This window comes from Oncorhynchus clarkii, chromosome 16 (genome assembly GCF_045791955.1).
Source record: "Oncorhynchus clarkii lewisi isolate Uvic-CL-2024 chromosome 16, UVic_Ocla_1.0, whole genome shotgun sequence".
Taxonomy (NCBI): Eukaryota; Metazoa; Chordata; class Actinopteri; order Salmoniformes; family Salmonidae; genus Oncorhynchus; species Oncorhynchus clarkii.
Window position 1 is genome coordinate 27,499,574 of NC_092162.1, and position 22,900 is coordinate 27,522,473.

Genomic DNA, 22,900 nt, shown 5'->3' on the forward strand with positions numbered 1-22,900 from the left:
CAAAAGACTCCACTATGCAAGTAACCATTTCAATAGACTGTTCATGATGTCACTGTGACAACTGATGATAGACGTAGCTAGTAAATTCGCTTTGGCTATCTACTCCGATTTCAGCGCACTCGTCTGAGTGTGCCAGAGCGCAGAATAACTGACAAATTGACGGACGCTCAACTCCTGTTGGATACGGCTGGTGTCAGTAAACGTTGGCAAAAAAGCATCATTAAATTGTTCCCAGCCGCACAGTTGCATTCACCAACGCTCTGGATAACATAACAGCCTAACCAGCTCTGCTAGGACTTCACCCTCCTAAGTCCAAACAGTCTAACTTCCCACGGCGACCAGAATCCCCCCCCCCACCTACCCCACATGCATAGGATGCATCCCAAATAGCAAACTATTCCCTGTATAGTGCACTCACTACTTTTACTAGAACCCTATGGGCCCTGGTCAAAAGTAGTGAACTGCATAGGGAATAGGTTGCCATTTGGGATCCAACCATACACACACACAATAACCCCTGCCTCATCACCACGGAAACGGCAGGCCAGGGTAGCGGTTCAGGAGTCAGGGAAAAAATAACAGTCGCGGGGGAAAGAATAGGGGGGAGTGTTTTGAGAAAGAGTGGGAAAAAAACAAAATGAACACCCAGAACATGGAAAGTCCCTCGTTCCTATGCCAAGAATTCAGCACAGCGAAAACACTCACTCTGGGCTGGGAAAGAGGGAGAAGATAGTGATACAAATCAGAAGGGCTGCTGTGTTGTTAATCCTGTGTCCAGGGCTCTGATAATGTCCCTGTCTATCTCCCTGCTCTTTCCCTCACTTAGAGGGAAGTTGTGACACAACTATGGACACTTTGGTCCCAACTTTTATACTGGTTAGTATAGGGAACCAAATTGAATTGCTCAATCATCAAACACAATAAAAATGAATTAGAGTTGTTAGCACAATAAAAGTAATTATAATAGAATACAAAAATGTATTTGACCATATTGTTATTGTCATCATAATTTAAAGTGAAAGCAGTTTTTACTGGTGGTGGTAGCCTAGAATTACTGTATATTAGCAGTAGTAGTAAAACTGTATTTTCTGTTTGTACCTCCTTCATTATTCATAATGTAAATCGGGTCGTTCTTGAAATGTGGTGGCATTTGCGCCCCTTGCCTTTGCAACCATGAAAAACACTTTAAAAATACAAAGTCACACATCATACATGTTTTTGTTTATATTGAACTGTTTATCGATGATAAAAATCATGTAAATCCTTGTCCCAGTAGTGATGTTTAGAGTTGTAGTGACATGTTTTGGAGATTTAGAGATAGCATCCCGTCTGGAGAAAACCTGGCACAATCCCTATGGAAAGTATTCAGACCCCTTGACTTTTTCCACATATTGTTATGTTACAGCCTTATTCTAAAATGGATTAAAAAAAACAATTTACAATAACCCATAATGAAGAAGCGAAAAAGCGAAAACAAATACCTTATTTTTATAAGTATTCAGACTATTTGATATGAGACTCCAAATTGAGCTCAGGTGCATCCTGTTTTCATTGATCATATTTGAGATGCTTCTACAACTTGATTGGAGTCCACCTGTGGTAAATTCAATTTATTGGACATGATTTGGAAAGGCACACACCTGTCTACCTGCCCACAGTTGACAGTGCATGTCAGAGAAAAAACCAAGCCATGAGGTCGAAGGAATTGTCCGTAGAGCGCCAAGACAGGATTGTGTCGAGGCACAGATCTGGGCAAAGGAATAAAAAAATGTCAGTATCATTGAAGGTCACCAAGAACACAGTTCATTCTTAAATGGAAAAAGTTTGGAACCACCAAGACTCTTCCTAGAGCTGGCTGCCTGGCTAAACTGAGCAATTGGGAGAGAAGGGCATGAGAAACAAGATTCTCTGGTCTGATGAAACCAAGATTGAACTCCATGGCCTGAATGCCAATCATCCCGTCTGGAGAAAACCTGGCACAATCCCTATGGAGAAGCATGGTGGTGGCAACATCATGCTGTGGGGATGTCTTTCAAAGGCAGACACTGGGAGACTAGTCAGGATGGAGGGAAAGATGAATGGAGCAAAGCACAGAGAGATCCTTGATGAAAACCTGATCCAGAGCGCTCAGGACCTCAGCCTGGGGCAAAAGTTCACCTTCCAACAGGACAATAGCCCTGAGCACACAGCCAAGACAACACATGAGTGGATTTTGGAAAAGTCTCTGAATGTCCTTGAGTGGCCCAGCCAATGCCTGGACTTGAACCCAATTGAACATCTCTGGAGAGACCTGAAAACACTCACTACCCATCCAATCTAGCAGAGCTTGCGAATATCTGCAGAGAAGAATGGGAGAAACTCCCAAATACAGATGTGCCAGAGCATGTAGCGTCATTACCAGAAAAGACTCAAGGCTGTAATCACTGCCAAACATCCTTCAACAAAGTACTGAGTAAAGGGTCTGAATACTTATGTGAATATGATATTAGTTTATTTTTTATTTGTCAACATTTCTAAAAACTTGTTTTTGCTTTGTCATTAAGGGGTAATGCATGCAGATTAATGCGGGGAAAAAACTGTAATAAATGTAATAAAATTAATACTTTCCAAATGCACTGTATCTATTATTTTGAATGCTAGAAAGTAAACAAAATGATGTAATATATTGTATAGATCAATAAAAACAAAGGTGACTAATAAAATGTATATTTTTATCACTAGTATAATGCATGTCCCTTAGTTTCAGTTCATTGGTGTTACCGCCTTGAAAGTCACTCATTTCAAAGGACCTTGAGCATTCTCTTCAGAGGCAAAAGTATCTACATTTAAAAAAAGTTATTAGCTAATCCCCCCCCCCCCCCCCCCGTTTTAATATGTTAAACATTTGAGGATTCCATTGATCATTTTGTGTCTAAATCCAAAGTGTCACTTGGTGTTATTCAATTTAAATGAAGGGAAATAGCATTGTGAGCTAAATAATGAATCATATCACTTAAGTTAATTATTTTCTAAGGGTTAATTGCCTTTGATTTGGGCATCTGTGGCCTCCATTCAAGAAAATCCTCAATAACCCCAAATGTCACATTGGTGTTACCATCATTCAGTGCTTTCCATAAGTACATGGAGTAGCCAAACAAATAGAAAAAGTAGCCAGCCCCAGGGTGTTCGGGCGGGTATGGTCACTGAATTTTTATGGGGGCCAGAATGAGCTCTATTTTGGTATCCTCTGGTATGGTCTAATGCCTGGATTCCATCCGAAATGCACAGCTAAATTATTAATGCCTGAATCCCTTTTATACTTACTTAGTCAGTGTGGAGAACCAAATTGAATTGCTCAATCATTTTCAAACATGATGAAAATGATTTAGAGTTGTTAGCATAATAACAGTCATTATAATATAATCCAAAAAATGTATTTGATCACATTGTTATTGTCATCATAATTTAAAGTGAAAGCAGTTTGTACTGGTGGTGGAAGTACACAGCTAAATTATTAATGCCAGGATTCCATCTGAAATACAAATCAAACCAATATTTTATTTGTCAAATTCACCAAAAACAACAGGTGTAGATCTTAAACAGGTGTAGATCTTACTTACAACAATGCAGTTTTAAGGAAAATACCCCCCAAAAAGTAAGAAACAAAATAAACAAATAACTAAAGAGCAGCAGAAAAATAACAATAGCGAGGCTATATACAGGGGATACAGTACAGAGTCAATGTGTGGGGGCACCAGTTAGTCAAGGTAATTGAGGTAATATGTACATGTAGGTAGAGTTAAAGTGACTATGCATGGATAATAAACAGAGAGTAGCAGCAGTGTAAAAGAGGGAGGGAGGCAATGCAAGTAGTCTGAGTAGCCATTTAATTAGCTGTTCAGGAGTCTTATGGCTTGAGGGTAGAAGCTGTTAAGAAGCGTTTTGGACCTAGACTTGGTGCTCCGGTACTGCTTGTCGTGCGGTAGCAGAGAGAACCGTCTATGACTAGGGAGGCTGGAGTCTTTGACAATTTTTAGGGCCTTCCTCTGACACTGCCTGGCACAGAGGTCCTGGATGGCAGGAATCTTGACCCCGGTGATGTAGTGGGCCGAGCAGTTGCCATTACCAGGCAGTGATGCAACCTGTCAGGATGCTCTCGATGGTGCAGCTGTAGAACCTTTTGAAGATCTGAGGACCCATGCCAAATCCTTTCAGTCTTCTGAGGGGGAATAGGTTTTGTCGTGGCCTCTTCACAATGGTCTTGATGTAATTGGACCATGTTAGTTTGTTGGTGATGTGGACACCAAGGAACTTGAAGCTACACTACAACCCTGTCGATGAGAACAGGGGCATGCTCGGTCCTCCTTTTCCTGTAGTCCACAATCATCTTCTTCATCTTGATCACGTTGAGGGAGATTTTGTTGTCCTTGCACCACACAGTCAGGTCTCTGACCTCCTTCCTATAGGCTATCTCATCTTTGTCGGTGATCAGACCTACCACTGTTGTGTCATCGGCAAACTTAATGACGGTGTTGTATTCGTGCCTGGCAATGCAGTCATGAGTTAACAGGTAGTACAGGAGGGGACTGAGCACGCACCCGAGGGGCCCCCATGTGAGGATCAGCGTGGCGGATGTGTTGTTACCTACCCTTATCACCTGGGTGTGGCCCGTCAGGAAGTCCAGGATCCAGTTGCAGAGGAAGGTGTTTAGTCCCAGGGTCCGTAGCTTAGTGATGAGCTTTGAGGACACTATTGTGTTGAACGCTGAGCTGTAGTCTACGAATAGCATTCTCACATAGGTGTTCCTTTTGTCCAGGTGTGAAACAGCAGTGTGGAGTGCAGTAGATTTTGCATCATATGTGGATCTGTTGGGGCGGTATGCAAATTGGAATGGGTCTAGAGTTTCTGGGATAATGGTGTTGAAGTGAGCCATGACCCGCCTTTCAAAGCACTTCATGGCTACAGACGTTATTGAATACTTTAACGACTTTACCTTCCAGATTGGTAAAATTAGTTTTGGTATTGAGTAGAAAGACATGACTTTACAATTAGAATTACCTAAAATGTATGAATTCAGTGTGATGTTAGTTAATTGCAAAGTTCCTCTCTGCCATGCAAATTAACTGAATCCCCCAAAAATATTTCCACTGCATTTCAACCCTGCCACAAAAGAACCAGCTGACATCATGTCAGTGATTCTCTCATTAACACAGGTGTGAGTGTTGACGAGGACAAGGATGGATATCACTGTCATGCTGATTGAGTTTGAATAACAGACTGGAAGCTTCAAAAGGAGGGTGGTGCTTGGAATCATTGTTCTTCCTCTGTCAACCATGGTTACCTGCAAGGAAACACATGCCGTCACCATTGCTTTGCACAAAAAGGGCTTCACAGGCAAGGAAATCAACAATTTATTGGATCATCAAGCACTTCAAGGAGAGCGGTTCAATTGTTGTGAAGAAGGCTTCAGGGCGCCGAAGAAAGTCCAGCAAGCGGCAGGACCATCTCCTAAAGTTGATTCAGCTGCGGGATCGGGGCACCACCAGTACCACCAGTACCAGTAAGGAATGGCAGCAGGCAGGTGTGAGTGCATCTGCACGCTTTTGCGGGATAGCGTGGTGTCAAGAAGGGCAGCAAAGAAGCCAATTCTCTCCAGGAAAAACATCAGGGACAGACTGATATTCTGCAAAAGGTACAGGGATTGGACTGCTGAGGACTGGGGTAAAGTAATTTTATCTGATGAATCCCCTTTCCGATTGTTTGGGGAATCTGGAAAAAAGCTTGTCCGGAGAAGACAAGGTGAACGCTACCATCAGTCCTGTGTCATGCCAACAGTAAAGCATCCTGAGACCATTCATGTGTGGGGTTGCTTCTCAGCCAAGGGAGTGGGCTCACTCACAATTTTGCCTAAGAACACAGCCATGAATAAAGAATGGTACCAACACATCCTCCGAGAGCAACTTCTCCCAACCATCCAGGAACAGTTTGGTGACGAACAATGCCTTTCCCAGCATGATGGAGCACCTTGCCATAAGGCAACAGTGATAACTAAGTGGCTCGGGGAACAAAACATCGATATTTTGGGTCCATGGCGAGGAAACTCTCCAGACCTTAATCCCATTGAGAACTTATGGTCAATCGGGTGGACAAACAAACAAAAACAAAGATCTGGCAAACTCCAAGCATTGATTATGCAAGAATGGGCAGCCATCAGTCAGGATGTGGTCCAGAAGTTAATTGACAGCATGCCAAGGTGGATTGCAGAGGTCTTGAAAAAGAAGGGTCAACACTGCAAATATTGACTCTGCATCAAATTCATGTAATTGTTAATAAAAGCCGTTAACACTTATGAAATGCTTGTAATTATACTTCAGTATTCCATAGTAACATCTGACAAACAATATCTAAAGACACTGAAGCAGCAAACTTTGTTGAAATTAATATTTGTGTCATTCTCAAAACCTTTGGCCACGACTGTAGATGTGCAGAATGAGCTAGCTAGCGAGGTTGACAGAATTGTGGAGCCAGGTACAATGGCTCAAGTGATCCAAAAGATGACTGACAACATTATTAAGGTGATTGATGTCAAAGATAGCAACTGTCTTGGAAGCAATAGTAGGCCATTCAGCCGAACTACAGGTTGCAAGTATGTTGTTAAGGTGGAAGGAAGAATTGTTACTATGGAAACCTTGGCTACATCAATGGACACTAAAATAAAGGCACTTGAGGAAAAAAGTACTCTTAAAAACATCTATATTGATATTGGTCTGTTGCAAGAAATTCATTTGGATAAGGAGCATCTGAAATTGCAACAAGGGGTGTTTGGACAAGTTATTTTCTCATAATTTACAGAAGTAGAGGTGTGGAAATCCTTGTGAAAAATAACCTACCTTTTAACACATGAGAGTCTAAGCCCTGTCTAAACGGGGGGTGGGGAAGGGTCTAAGCTAAGCTATATGGAATTGTTTTATGAAATTCATACCAAGGATCTTTTAGCTATTTGATTTTGTATTTTAGGAGCAGTTAAAAGTTTGGCCACCTCTGCTCATTCAAGGGTTTTTCTTTATTGTTATTATTATTAACAGTGAAGACATCAAAACTATGAAATTACACATAGAATCATGTAGTAACCAAAAAAGTGTGAAACAAATCAAAATATATTTTATATTTGAGATTCTTCAAAGTAGCCACCCTTTGCCTTGATGACAGCCTTGCACAAACTTGGCATTCTCTCAACCAGCGTCATGAGGTAGTCACCTGGAATGTATTTCAATTAACAGGTGTGCCTTGTTAAAAATTAATGTGTTTATGCGTTTGAGACAATCAGTTGTGTTGTGACAATGTAGGGGTGGTATACAGAAGCTAGCCCTATTTGGTAAAAGACCAAATCCATATGGCAAGAACAGCTCAAATAAGCAAAGAGAAATGACAGTCCATCATTACTTTAAGACATGAAGGTCAGTCAATGCAAAACATTTGAAGAACTTTGAACGTTTCTTCAAGTGCTGTCAGTCAATGCAAAACATTTGAAGAACTTTGAACGTTTCTTCAAGTGCTGTCACAAAAACCGTCAAGTTCTACGATGAAACTGGCTCTCATGAGGACTGTCACAGGAAGGGAAGAACCAGAGTTACATCTGCTGCAGAGGATAAGTTCATTAGTTACCAGCCTCAGAAATTGAAGGCAAAATAAATGGTTCGCAGAGTTTAAGTAACAGACACATCTCAACATCAACTGTTCAGAAGAGACTGCGTGAATAAGGCCTTCATGGTCAAATTGCTGCAAAGAAACCACAACTTAAGGACAGCGATAATAAGAAGAGACTTGCTTGGGCCAAGAAACACGATCAATGGACATTACCAGGTGCAAATCTGTCCTTTGGTCTGATTAGTCCAAATTTGTGATTTGTCTTTGTGAGACACCGAGTAGGTGAGCGGATGAGCTCTGCATGTGTGGTTCCCACAGTGAAGCATGAAGGAGGAGGTGTGATGGTGTAGGGGTGCTTTGCTGGTGACATTGTCAGTGATTTACTTAGAATTCAAGGCACACTTAACCAGCATAGCCTCCACAGCATTCTGCAGCGATACTCCATCCCATTTGTATTGCTCTTAGTGGGACTGTCATTTGTTTTTCAACCGGACAATGACCCAACACACCTCCAGGCTGTGTAAGGGCTATTTGACCAAGAAGGCGAGTGATGGAGTGCTGCATCAGATGACCTGGCCTCCACAATCACCCAACTTCAACTCAATTGAGATGGTTTGGGATGACTTGGACCGCAGAGTGAAGGAAAAAAGCAAACAAGTGCTCAGCATATGTGGGAACTCCTTAAAAAACTTCTTCAGGATTGGTGGGTCCCCTGCGGGACGGTTGAGCTGAAGTATTCTAATGCAATTAGCATGAGGTTGTAAGTAACAATAAGATTTCCCAGGACATAGACATATCTGATATTGTCAGAAATATTAAATTATTGTTAATCTAACTGCACTGTTCAATTTACAGTAGCTATTACAATGAAATAATACCATGTTATTTAAAAATGTATGTATTTCACCTTTATTTAACCAGGTAGGCAAGTTGAGAACAAGTTCTCATTTACAATTGCGACCTGGCCAAGATAAAGCAAAGCAGTTCGACAAATACAACAACACAGAGTTACACATGGAGTAAAACAAACATACAGTCAATAATACAGTAGAAACAAGTCTATTTACGATGTGAGCAAATGAGGTGAGGTAAAGGCAAAAAAAAAGGCCATGTGTTACGGTTTTCTTGCAGTGAAGGAGAGTCGGACCAAAATGCAGCGTGGTATTCTTGATACATGTTTAATAACGAAATAAACACGAACAATACAAAACAAGAAACGTAACGCAAAAACCTATACAGCCTATCTGGTGCAAAGAAACACAGAGACAGGAACAATCACCCACGAAACGCTCAAAGAATATGGCTGCCTAAATATGGTTCCAATCAGAGACAACGATAAACACCTGCCTCTGATTGAGACCCACTCCAGACAGCCATAGACTATGCTAGAAACCCCTACTATAATACAAACCCACTACCTAACAAAAACCCCAAGACAAAACATACCACACACACAAAACCCATGTCACACCCTGGCCTGACCAAATTAATAAAGAAAACACAAAATACTAAGACCAGGGCGTGACACCATGGTGGCAAAGTAAATACAATATAGCGAGTAAAACACTGGAATGGTAGATTTGCAGTGGAAGAATGTGCAAATAAAAATAATGGGGTGCAAAGGAGCTAAATAAATAAATAAAATAAAATAAAATAAATACAGTAGGGAAAGAGGTAGTTGTTTGGGCTAAATTATAGGTGGGCTATGTACAGGTGCAGTAATCTGTGAGCTGCTCTGACAGCTGGTGCTTAAAGCTAGTGAGGGAGATGTTGTTGAGTGTTTCCAGTTTCAGAGATTTTGTAGTTCGTTCCAGTCATTGGCAGCAGAGAACTGGAAGGAGAGGCGGCCAAAGGAAGAATTGGTTTTGGGGGTGACCAGAGAGATATACCTGCTGGAGCGCGTGCTACAGGTGGGTGCTGCTATGGTGACCAGCGAGCTGAGATAAGGGGGGACTTTACCTAGCAGGGTCTTGTAGATGACATGGAGCCAGTGGGTTTGGCGACGAGTATGAAGCGAAGGCCAGCCAACGAGAGCATACAGGTCGCAATGGTGGGTAGTATATGGGGCTTTGGTGACAAAACGGATGGCACTGTGATAGACTGCATCCAATTTGTTGAGTAGGGTATTGGAGGCTATTTTCTAAATGACATCGCCAAAGTCGAGGATTGGTAGGATGGTCAGTTGTACAAGGGTATGTTTGGCAGCATGAGTGAAGGATGCTTTGTTGCGAAATAGGAAGCCAATTCTAGATTTAACTTTGGATTGGAGATGTTTGATGTGGGTCTGGAAAGAGAGTTTACAGTCTAACCAGACACCTAGGTATTTGTATTTGTCCACGTATTCTAAGTCAGAGCCGTCCAGAGTAGTGATGTTGGACAGGCAGGCAGGTGCAGGCAGCGATCGGTTGAAGAGCATAGATTTCGTTTTACTTGTATTTAAGAGCAATTGGAGGCCACGGAAGGAGAGTTGTATGGCATTGAAGCTTGCCTGGAGGGTTGTTAACACAGTGTCCAAAGAAGGGCCAGAAGTATACAGAATGGTGTCGTCTGCGTAGAGGTGGATCAGAGACTCACCATCAGCAAGAGCGACATTATTGATGTATACAGAGAAGAGAGTCAGTCCAAGAATTGAACCCTGGTTGAGAGAATGCCATGAGTGTGCAAAGCTGTCATCAAGGAAAGGGTGGCTACTTTGAAGAATCTCAAATATATTTAGATTTGTTTAACACTTTTTTGGAAGCTGTTTTTCAGTCTCTCGGTCCCAGCTTTGATTCACCTGTACTGACCTTGCCTTTCGGATGACAGCGGGGTGAACAGGCAGTGGCTAGGGTGGTTGTTGTCCTTGATGATCTTTTTGGCCTTCCTGTGACATAGGGTACTGTAGGTGTCCTGTAGGTCAGGTAGTTTGCCCCCAGTGATGCTTCGGGCAGACTGCACTACCCTCTGGAGAGCCCTGCGGTTGCAGGTTACCGAACCAGGCAGTGATACAGCCCGACAGGATCCTCTCAATTGTGCATCTGTAAAAGTGTGTGAGGGTTTTAGGTGCCAAGCTACAAATCTTCAGCCTCCTAAGGTTGAAGAAGCACTGTTGCACCTTCTTTACCACACTGTCTGTGTGGGTAGACCATTTCAGATCGTCAGTGATGTGTACGCCGAGGAACTTGAAGCTTTCCACCTGCTCCACTGCGGTCCCGTCGATGTGGATAGGAGTGTGCTCCCTCTGCTGTTTCTGGAAGTCCACGATTAGCTCCTTTGTTTTGTCAATATAAACCCTAGGTAAAACTGGCCAATTTGCAGTGTACCATACACTGCTGGTTCACACAGCCCTGTATGGTACACTGCTGGTTCACGCATTCTCTCTTCTGAATAAAATCACAACATTCGAAAGACAGTTAATATCTTTGTCATGATTTCTATGTCAGTACTGTATATGTTAAATGGAACTAAGGGAAAACCAGATACATGCACAAATATTCCCACACACCTATCTTTTTAGACTTCAGATTCCACAAACTCCTCATGTTAAAGTTTAAACGCTGAGGTAAACACAAATTCTCAGACTCTTTAAAATAAATTGAAATAATTACAATAAAAAAGCATATTCTTTTTTATTTCACCTTTATTTAACCAGGTAGGCAAGTTGAGAACAAGTTCTCATTTACAACTGTGACCTGGCCAATTTAAAGCAAAGCAGTGAAACACAAACAACAACACAAGAGTTACACATGGAATAAACAAACATATAGTCTATAATAAAATAGAAAAGGTGTGTGCAAATGAGCAAATACAGTGTGTGCAAATGAGGTAGGATAAGGGAGGTAAAGGCAATAAATAGGCCATAGTGGCAAAATAATTACAATATAGCAATTAAACAATTAAACACGGCAATTAAACACTCTTATTCAGAAGGGTTCTTATGTAGAACCACTCTTGCCTCCCAAAGAATCTTCAAATAACCCTTTCTTCCAAAAAGGTTTCTTCAGATGAAAACGGTAGAAAAAATGGTAGAACCCTATCTATCCCTCTGCAAATAATCCTTTATAAGAGTGTACACACCCATGAGACAGCCAGTGGGTTGTATCATATTTTCACTAACAGTTCAGCAGCAGCCCAACTGTTTTATGTCCCACATCATCAAAAATAACTAGCCAGCCAGCCAGCCAGCCAGCCAGCCAGCTAGCCAGCCAGCAAGCCAGAAGATTGCAAAAAGAAGGTAAGTTGACAGCGAAGGCAGGGAATTTCACGACAGTTGGGAGATCGAGTACTTGTTTGTGGACCATCGTTTGCCAAAAGACTGTGGCCGTAATGAAAGAATTTAACATAAGGTGCAATTATGGGACAAAACACTGACTTGAATAGACATCAGAGGCTACAGAAAGTGGCAGAGTTAAATAAGGGCCTTGTACAACAGCAGACTATGTTTTCAAAGCCAAAATCACAGAGTGATGCAGCAGTATAGGCCAGATTCTACCTAGAATGAAATAGCTAAATCAGGCTGACCATACACCAAAGGTGATTTTATGAAGCAGTGCATGGATAAAGTTAGCAAAGTAGTGGGCCCAGAAAAAAACGCAAGCATCTGCAAATGTCAGCCTTAGGAGAAATACAGTGGCAGATTGCGTGGATGAGCTAGCCAACGATCTACAAGAGCAGCTCGCTGAAAAAGCTAAATACTTTGTAGGTTACAACATTGCTGTTGACGAGAGCATGGTTGCTACAGACACTGCTCAGAATGTCAATTTTCATGCCTGGGAGGGATTCGTTAGTGAAGAGCTCTTGGGTGTTAAATCAATGCATGGCACGGCACGACCATAAGAAATCATTTTTCAATAAGTTGAGAAATGTGTAAATGACCAAGTTACAATGGGAAAAACTTACTGGACTGACAACAGATGCGGAACCTTATATGGGAGGAGCGGATTGGTTGGGAGGATGTGAGAGAAGATGCAGGAGGAGAATTGCCCCGACGAGCTGACAACATATTACTACTGTATTATACATCAGGAGGCACTTTGTGGTAAAGTACTAAGGACGGGGAACTGTAACAAAAACAGTAAACTTCATCAGGGCTAAGGGCTTGAACCACCATTCAGTTTCAGTAATTTCTTGGCGAGGTTCATTCAGAACATCAAGATGTGCCCTTCCACACAGCGGTGCGTTGGCCAAGTTGGGGTAAAGTGCTGAAGAGATTTTGTTTTGAGCTGTGTGAGGAAATGTGTTGTTTCATGGAGAACAGGGGGAAAAACATTACTGAGCTCCTATCCAGCCACCAAAACAGCTCTCAAACCACAGCAACAGCAGATGTTGCTAATAAGAAAACAGTGCTGGGTGTGTCTCTCTGTGTGTGTGTGTGTGTGTGTGTGTGTACGTGTGGAGTTCAAAGACTCAGAAGGAAAGCTATAATCCCACCCTACTGTCTGTCTGTGACCCTTCCAATCTCACACAGTGCTAATTCAGGAGACCCCTAGCCTCCCCAGTCAACATTAAACACATCAGTCCTCTCAAGTCTCACACACTCATTTCCACACAAATAATCCAATTGTATAAGGATAAAATACCTGTTTCTGTGGGTGATTACAACACATATTAAAGCCTTGATTAATAATGGTACTGCAGGCCTGGGATTTATAGTTACGGGAAAAAACATGGCTGTGCTACAACGACCAAATGAATGTGAGAAAAACCAGGCTAGAAATGGATGAGGCCAAAGATGCTTAACAGTTATGCTAGCAAGTGAGTTACGTTAGTATTTGATGTTAATCGTAGTCCTACACAAGGTAAAACACATGGTGTGTATATTATTATTTTTAAAAGTTGTATTATATTCTATGTAAAAAAAAAAAAATCTATAACTGAAATGTATCATCAAAAGATAAGAGGCGCCAAAATGGAGTCTTGCGGCACACCCCATTAAAGTCTGTATGGTTCAATATGCAAAGAACGATTTCTCAATACTCATGGATGTCCTAGCATGGATGTTAGGTGTAATTTGGAAAGGTGTAGTAAGATAAATGAACATCACTCACTGTTCTAGGTGGTGGCAAGTCTGGAAGACTCTTCTGTGGGGCAGGGACATGTTTTCCTGCTCTCCCATTGGCCAGGGCATCTGGTGTGTTGTCTGGTCATTTTGACACAAAATAAGGACATTTGATGAAAATCAACTATGGCCATCAAAAGGAAGATAGTCATTTCACAAATGCAAAGAAGAATACTGCCTAAGAGAATCATAATATTAAAATCAGGATAAAAACAACACGCCTTTTGTAAGGCCTTAATCTTTTTCACTAGGTCTTAAAGGACTTTACTTTATACATGGGATTGTCGTCCTCTTTGTAATTTATATTGAACTATATAACCTTCCTTCTTAAACACCAATGTGTAAGATACACCTGGGTGATGCATGCTAGTTACATTAGCCTTCTAGCCAAAATAACAATGTTAACATTTTGCCTCACGTTTGCCTAATAGTTATTTGCCTATTTCTCTGTTCATTATGACAGTGGGTCCTTGTCTCTAAGCTACTGTATGCACATGCCAAAACAGCAGTCTTCCCCTCTCGACAGACATTCCACCTCTCAGCATGTAGACATCTGGGTTGTCATAGGAACCCAAGCAGAGTGCTTTATATTGGACACCTCTAGTCGTAAATTCACAGGAGTCACTGAAAGTTACAGAAATTACATTTAAACAACTCTGCAGAGCTCACAAATTCAATACATCTGGCTGTTATCACTAAATCACTATGCTGTTGACATAAACACATTCAAACCCTCATATTGAGTTTCAAAACAGTTGGTTGAAAGAAAGGCTTTCTGTCTAGCCATGTAGGTACATGAGATGCAAGTTAGACAAGACACCCAACATGACAGGTATTCCCTTTTGTGTCCTTCAAAAAAAAGGATCTCAATGTTTCCATACATATGCAGTCTTTAGTCTCTGTTATAATAAACACCCTTCCCAACCCCTCCATTCAAATAAAGAAAATGGTCTAGATGCATGACATCTTTTTGATCTGAGAACACCCTTGTACTTGGGGTGGCTATAAAAAAAAAAGCCTGTGGCTTTACTAGCCTTCGGTATGGTTAAGTCTAGTGTTTGGTCTGCTCATTTTTTATCACAGTCCAAACGAAATGGCTCGCCTCAGGTGGTGGGTTTGAGAGGGGGGACAAAGAAAGAACTACTGAGAAATACACAGGAAACGAGTGTGTGTGGGGGAGGGGGAATGGTGTGGAAAGGATGTTTTCACACTCCTAAACACCACTGACAGCTACTGTTGGAAACTTTGTTTAGTCTCACCTGTGGAAAGTGTGATGTAGCCTATCAAGCACATAAAACCTGTGATTGAATGGTGAACCTGATATGAGCAGCAATACAATTTTCCAGTGGTTTAAGAAGAGCACAGTCCCAACAAAACAACTGTGACTGTGTTTTACGTGCATAATTCTGGGTTTTCACAGCGAAACTTGGTTTATTGATTGACATTAAGCAATTTTATTCTATGTTACTCTTATTTGTGAGGGACTGTGACTTGAGTTAAAGCCAGACCTGGGTTCAAATACGTAGGTCAAATACCAAAAGTGCAAAATTCAAGCTAAATTAAGTGCACCTCAAATATTGGATTATGAAAGTATGTAAAGCCTCAATAATACTAATTTATAATGTATGAACCAAACAAGTACAGAGTGCTACACCATCAAGCAGGTTCCACCTTGTAGGAAACAACCTTTGAACTCTCACCTCTGTCAGCTTTGTCCTGACCCTGCCCAGTCACAATGACTTTGTTCATGTAGATGTACTCCTCATCACCACCACCACCACCACCTGAAACATAGCAGTTGAGAGAAAACAGTAACATCAATCAACATGAGAAATATACTTCATTATGAATGCTGCTGATACAACCTACTTCAGAATTAAGTTTTGAATGAACAGAATCATGCTATGATACTGTACATTGTGGCAGCCCAGGGAAGTCAGAGGTGAAACTCAAAATAAAATAAGATTCACAACAAAGTTTTAATCAATTACTGTGATTAATACACTGATAGTCTATCAATATTTCTACTATATAACAACATTCCAAAATTCACCATTAACAAATATACATTCTAGTGAGATCAAAACCTATATTCACAACCATTTTTTATAAATTACTTAGATTAATAAATTACTATTGAGATTAATACACTCATAGTCTATCAACATTTCTACTATATAACAACATTCCAAAATTCACCCTGAACAAATATACATTCTAGTGAGATCAAAACCTATGGATAAACAGAGATAAAAAAAAATGTTTTAAAAGGTTATTATTCCCATGCACGCTCATGGTGCATTTATCAGACATGAGTCAGAAACTTCCCCTCTTTTTGAAGGTTGTAAAGATCACAGGCCTGACTTACACTTTCTGATCCTACTACATCTGTTTGGATTAAGGGTTACACATCATGTAAAGACTACACTATGGCCCTGTACACACTCAAGTTGTACAATTGCAGTACAACAGATTTGGCAAACATGTAGTGATACAACAAGATAGTTTTTCTGCCCAAACAAATAACTACAAAAGTTTTGTGTGGAGACAGTACAACAGTTGTGGAAGTATTTCTGTATCAGAAAAATATTAACAATAGTATCACAAATAGGGCTGTTGCGGTGACTATTACCACCACACCGGCGGTCACGAGTCATGAAGGCAGTCAAATTCAACATGACCGTTTAGTACCACGGTAATTAGACGTCTCTGAGCTCTGATGCTGCTGCTAGTCATTAGTAGCCTACCAAACTTGCTAACTGCTTGGTACTCAGCACTATATTGTCCCTCTAAATCACTCTGACATCAATGCAAATGTATTCAGAAATCTAATCAAACACCATATGAGCTCCGGATGCGCAACATTTCTATAGGCTATGCAATTGGGGGAGAAAACAGAGTGATGGCATCTATTAAAAAGAGGATCCCATCAGCTTTCTATAGGCTAGGCCTACTATATTTATTTCTCAACGTTCCTAATATTAAGCGCATTGCTTATATTTACAACCAGCCAGGGAACCCCCAACACCACCGGAAACCCAGGTGAATCAATAAGGTAGAAACTGATCCTCTCCCTATGATTCCCCTGCGTTACCATGTCCAGCGGAATCGTGGCCTCCCTGACCAGCCCTGACCCTAGCGGTCGGCTATCTAAGGAGTGCACGGGGACAGGTGGGTCTATCTGCACTAACGGAATACCCAATTTACGGGCGAGTCCACGATCCATAAAACTCACAGCTGCGCCTGAATCGACTAGCGCCTTATGCTGAAGAGAGGGGAAAAATGCAGGGAAAAAAACTAACAAAAACATGTGACCAACAGGGAGCTCTGGGTGAGTTTGGTGCTTACTCACCTGGGGTGGCCGAGGAGCGCTCTGCCGACCATCTCGACTCCCAGAGGGACTCCTCCAACACCGGTCCGAAGTGTGTCCTCTCCGTCCACAATAGGAGCAGGAGGAGCCCCCTCTGATCCCCCTAGAAGCAGCTCCTCCCAACTCCATCGGAGTGGGAGTGGGAGAGCTGGACGGTGGAATTAACAGGACCCCTTCTGAACGCCCGCGGGCAGCTAGCAGGTTGTCCAATCGAATAGACATGTCTATTAGTTCATCCAGGGAGAGAGTTGTGTCCCTGCAAGCCAGCTCCCGGCGGACGTCCTCCCGGAGACTACACCGGTAATGGTCCATCAGGGCCCTGTCATTCCACCCAGCACCAGCAGCTAGGGTCCTAAACTCCAACGCGAAGTCCTGCGCGCTCCTCGTCTCCTGTCTGAGGTGGAACAGTCGCTCACCCGCCGCTTTACCCTCCGGTGGATGATCGAACACTGCTCGGAAACGGCGGGTGAACTCCAGGTAGTTGTCCCGAGCTGAGTCTGGACTGTTCCATACTGCGTTAGCCCAGTCCAGGGCCCTGCCCGTTAAACAGGAGACGAGGAGGCTCACACTCTCCTCACCCGAGGGAGCCGGACGCACGGTAGCCAGGTAGAGCTCCAGCTGGAGCAAAAATCCCTGGCACCCAGCAGCCGCTCCATCGTACTCCCTCGGGGGGGAGAGACGTAGGAGAACAGCCTACCTGGCTGGCATGAAAATAAACTCTGGAAAAAAGCATCCTCCATTCGCTATTTAAATGCATAGATGGCATGTATTTTTCCCCACTGCCCCTGTTACAATACAGGTGCATGATAATGGTCAATTCTAAATCAAAACAAATTTCACACATATATTATTTAGTAAATGGAAAGACAAGATTAAATCAAACATAGTCTGATGGGTGACAATATTATCCTATCACTTGTGAATGACATATTAACACTTGTGAATGATGCCCAGCATAAGAAACCATGCCTTTTTGTTGGAATCATAGTTGCACACCTCATGTAGCCTAGCCCATAGGCCTGTATGTTTTAATAAGGTTTGTATCACAACTAAAGTGGCCAAATAACTTCTTAAAGTTAAACACATTAATCTACTTTACAAGGGATGTAGAGCCTAACTGGCATATATAAAAAGAGTTTCTAGTTTGGGGAAGATCACTATCAAATGCACCTTTATAATAAAAGCATTACATGCATAATTGCATTTGCGGTAACTTTTGATAATGGTGTTTTCCTCTAATGGAATATTTGTGCTTATAGCCTACTACCATGTGTGCATTGCTGCGCTTATAATGTGAGGAAATAGCCTAAGAATTTATAAAAATTTTAAGCTAAACTTTCTGATCTGTTTTTTTTATGCTAGTGGTTGTATTCATTTGGGATCTATCGCATCCCACAACTGTCCCAGACTATGTTTGGAATATTTATTTCTCGCACAGAATAGAACATGTGAACTTTTGTACTATGGGGGATAGTAGGTTGATATAGGCTCGTGCTTTTGCTGTTCGTTAGGCCTAAACATCTTGTTGGCTGACGAAAAGTAAATGTGGACAGTTCTTCCAATATCTTCAATATGCACCTTGGAATTTAATAAGGACACGCTCAGTTGCGTCGCCGATGTGTCTGTCTTAACTTGTAGCCTGTGAGAAAGACCTGATCATGTGACAGAGAGCCGTGTGAGTGAAAAGACGCTTCGGATTGCGCAGCACACTCAGGGAGAAGGGCACAACACAGCACTTCGGGCCGCAAAAGGCAAGAATTTTTTTAGGGTGTATTAAAGCCACAAAGGGAATGCCGCCATGAAATTCGAGGCATTATCAAATGCTTGTCAAATTGTGAATGAGAGACTTTTGGAGTGTGTAAAACATGCGCAAAAAAAAACTAAGCAGAGCTCATGCCTTTCAAGCGACTTTTTTCAAATCATCACTAGAGTCTCATCATGCAGCCTTACAATGTATTAAAAATCCAAACATATAGCCCAATGTTTGTAGAACAACTAAAGTTACATCAATAACTCTAAATTGAGCATATAAGTGAAACAATTTCTTTGTTAACCACTCAACACAGAATAGCCGCATCTGCGTACTCCCTCAAATCGTTTGGAGAAAATATTTATATTATTTGTTCAATTGTATTCTTCATACTATAAAATAATAAAATAATATAAAATAATGCCATGGACTAATAAGCTAATCTTGTCAGCTAAATGAACTTGTGTAGCCCACAGCTATTTGACATTGCCACATCAGGACAACTCAAGAGTATACTATTATTTTCTTCTGAAATAGACTACATTTTCTTCAAATGATGCTTCTTCAGACCCGTCTAAAATAAATCATGGATTTATTGTGAAGGTGTAGGCTATATTACATAGATTTATTCAACTTTTTAAAATAGCTTGTAGGCTATGTGTGGAAGCCTGGAGATGCTAAATGTTTTTATGTTAATAAACGTTCAAATTACAGTGAGATCAACAGTTATTTGCTTGACAATCACCAGCTAACAAAATTGTGTGACCGCCACAGCCCTAATCACAATCAATGTCAAATGCATTGTACATCAGTTGTCAAATGCTTTGTACAACACGAGTGTCTGCGGGGGCTCTGAGGAGAAAGAGTCACATACAAAGTATACGATAAGGGTTTTTTGAGACGGGGATAGTCGGTTTTGGCTATTGCAGTGTACACTCAGAAGAAAAGGAGCCTCGAAGAACCTTTTGGGATTCAAAATGATGATGTCACTGTGGGTGAACCTTTTCGAATCAAAAAGGTTCCTCGAGGAACCCCTCTAGAAAAATACACATTTGTAAAGGTTCAAACAGGAACTTATTTTGTGAGGAGAGAGGTTCAAATTTGAACCTTAATTGTAATATATTATTACTGTCATTGACATGATTATTATTGTTATTATTATAGTAAATGCATTACATTAGTATTTTAATATCATAATAACTATCAATAATATATTGTAACAAAATGGTGACTATTGTAATGGAATACTACTTTGCCCTTTAACTTCACATTATGTCAGCCTTTAACCTTTAAGTAGTATGTAGCTTGGTCTTGATGGGACAGCTCTCTTCTATCCATTGCTTCCATCTTTGATTGGTCGACTTTGTGGAGGGGAGGAGCGTGGTTGGCAAAGCATTTGTTTATAGGAGTAGTGAATGGATATTTTTCTGTTGAATTTCAAGTCAGCAGGCAGATAACTGGAGGTGGAAATAGGTCAATCATAGATATATCAATGATTGTAACCTTTAATGACTATACAACTGCACACATGAACAGGAATGACAATTACTCTCACGGATGGCCTAAAATAACTTGAAAGCCATGCCCCCAATTAGCCACGCCTTCAGTCTTCTGACATATGCAATATATACACTTTACTATAAATAAACTTCAACTGCTAACAAAAAGCCAGGAAATTCCATTTAGAAATTCAATTTAATTACAGTTAGACAAGCTACTTCAGTCCTTGGCTCCATTGCTGAGTCTGACAGGCAAATCCAAAGGCAAAATGAATCCAAAATGCTCTTAAAACGCCACCGAAAAGGTTCCTCCAAGAACCCTTTGCTACATTGAACCATTAAATGATCCCCCAAGAACCCTCAACTAACCAAAGGTGCAAATATGATGTCATTGACTAGCAATGGTTCCTTGAGAAAGTCCAGGGCTCCTTGAGGATCTCCAGGGATCCTCAAGTCAACCTTAATTCTAAGAGTGTAGCCTGTTTTGTGAATGTTCTAGAAAATCAAATCAAATTGTACTTGTCACATGCGCCGAATACAACAGTGAAATGCTTACTTACAAGTCCTTAACCAACAATGCAGTTAATAAACATAAATGTTAAGTAAAAAATAATTAAAGAGCAGCAGTAAAATAACAATAGCAAGGCTATATACAGGGGGTACCAGTACAGAGTCAATGTGCGAGGGTACAGGTTAGTCGAGGTAATTGAGGTAACATGTAGTTGTAGGTAGAGTTAAAGTGACTATGCATAGATAATAAACAGAGAGTAGCAGCAGTGTAAAAGAGGGAGGGAGGCAATGCAAATAGTTTGAGTAGCCATTTAATTAGCTGTTCAGGAGTCTTATGGCTTGAGGGTAGAAGCTGTTAAGAAGCGTTTTGGACCTATACTTGGTGCTCCGGTACTGCTTGTCGTGCGGTAGCAGAGAGAACAGTCTACGACTAGGGTGGCTGGTGTCTTTTACCATTTTTAGGAACTTCCCCTAACACCGCCTGGTATAGAGGTCCTGGATGGCAGGAAGATTGGCTCCAGTAATGTACTGGGCCGTACGCACAACCCTCTGTAGTGCCTTGCGATCGGAGGCCGAGCAGTTGCCACATCAGGCATTGATGGAACACGTCAGGATGCTCTCGATGGTGCAGCTGTAGAACTTTTTGAGGATCTGAGGACCCATGCCAAATCTTTTCAGTCTCCTGAGGGGGAATAGGCTTTGTCGTGACCTCTTCACAACTGTCTTGGTGTGTTTGGACCATGTTAGTTTGTTGGTGATGTGGACACCAATGAACTTGAAGCCCTCAACCTGCTCCACTGCAGCCCCGTCGATGAGAATGGGGGCATGCTATGTTCTCCTGTAGTCCACAATCATCTCCTTTGACTTGATCAAGTTGAGGGAGAGGTTGTTGACCAGGGAATACAGGAGGGGACTGAGTCCACACCCCTGAGGGGCCCCCGTGTTGAGGATCAGCGTGGGAGGTGTTTCTGTCCCAGGGTCCTTAGCTTATTGATGAGTTTTGAGGGCACTATGGTGTTGAATGCTGAGCTGCAGTTAATGAATAGCATTATCACATATGTGTTCCTTTTGCAGTGTGGAATGCAATAGAGATTGGATCTGTTGGGGCGGTAAGCAAAATGGATTGGGGCTAAGGATTCTGGGATAATGGTGTTTGATGTGAGCCATGACCCCCATTTCAAAGCACTTCATGGCTACAGACGTAAGTGCTATGGGCCGGTAGCCATTTAAGAAGGTTACCTTCGTGTTCTTGGGCACAGGGACTATGGTGGTCTGCTTGAAACATGTATGTATTACAGACTCAGTCAGGGACAGGTTGAAAATGTCAGTGAAGACACTTGCCAGTTGTTCAGCGCATGCTCAGTGTCCACATCCTGGTAATCCGTCTGGCCATGTGGTCTTGTGAATGTTGACCTGTTTAAAGGTCTTACTCACATAAGCTACGGCGAGTCGGTGATCACACAGTTGTCCAGAACAGCTGATGCTCTCATGCATGTTTCAGTATCACTTAACTTGAAGTGAGCATAGAAGTAATTTAGCTCGTCTGGTAGGCTCATGTCACTGGGCAGCTCGCGGCTGTGCTTCCCTTTGTAGTCTGTAATAGTTTGCAAGCCCTTCCATATCCAATGAGCATCATAGCCAGTGTAGTACGATTCAATCTTAGTCCTGTGTTGACTCTGCCTGTTTGATGGTTTGTCGCAGGGCATAGCGGGATTTCTTATAAGCTTCCGGGTTATAGACAGCTTGAAATCGACAGCTCTACCCTTTAGCTCAGTGCGGATATTGCCTGTAATTCATGGCTTCTGGTTGGGGTATGTACGTACAATCACTGTGGGGATAACGCCATCGATGCACTTATTGATGAAGCCATATCTGATGTGGTGTACTCCTCAATGCTATCGGAAGAATCCCGGAACATATTCCAGTCTGTGCTAGCAAAACAGTCCTGTAGCTTAGCATTTGCTTCATCTGACCACTTTTTTATTGACTGAGTCACTGGTGCTCCCTGCTTTAGTTTTTGCTTGTAAGCAAGAATCAGGAGGATAGAATTATGGTGAGATTTGCCAAACGGAGGCGAGGGAGTGCTTTGTACTCATCTATGTGTGTGG

At 41.8% G+C, this 22,900-nt stretch overlaps 1 protein-coding gene across 3 annotated transcripts in view; it reads right to left on the reverse strand.

Annotated features, from left to right (window-relative positions):
- LOC139368289 (actin filament associated protein 1-like 2) overlaps positions 1 to 22,900 on the reverse strand; it is a 134,511-nt gene that overhangs the window by 76,856 nt on the left and 34,755 nt on the right. For all 3 annotated transcript variants that reach the window (XM_071107034.1, XM_071107036.1, XM_071107035.1), the window contains exons 3-4: positions 15,364 to 15,447; positions 13,653 to 13,744 (exon numbers count right to left, since the gene is read on the reverse strand). In XM_071107034.1, coding sequence (XP_070963135.1) covers positions 13,653 to 13,744; positions 15,364 to 15,447 — 176 coding nt within the window. The remainder of the gene's footprint in view (positions 1 to 13,652; positions 13,745 to 15,363; positions 15,448 to 22,900) is intronic.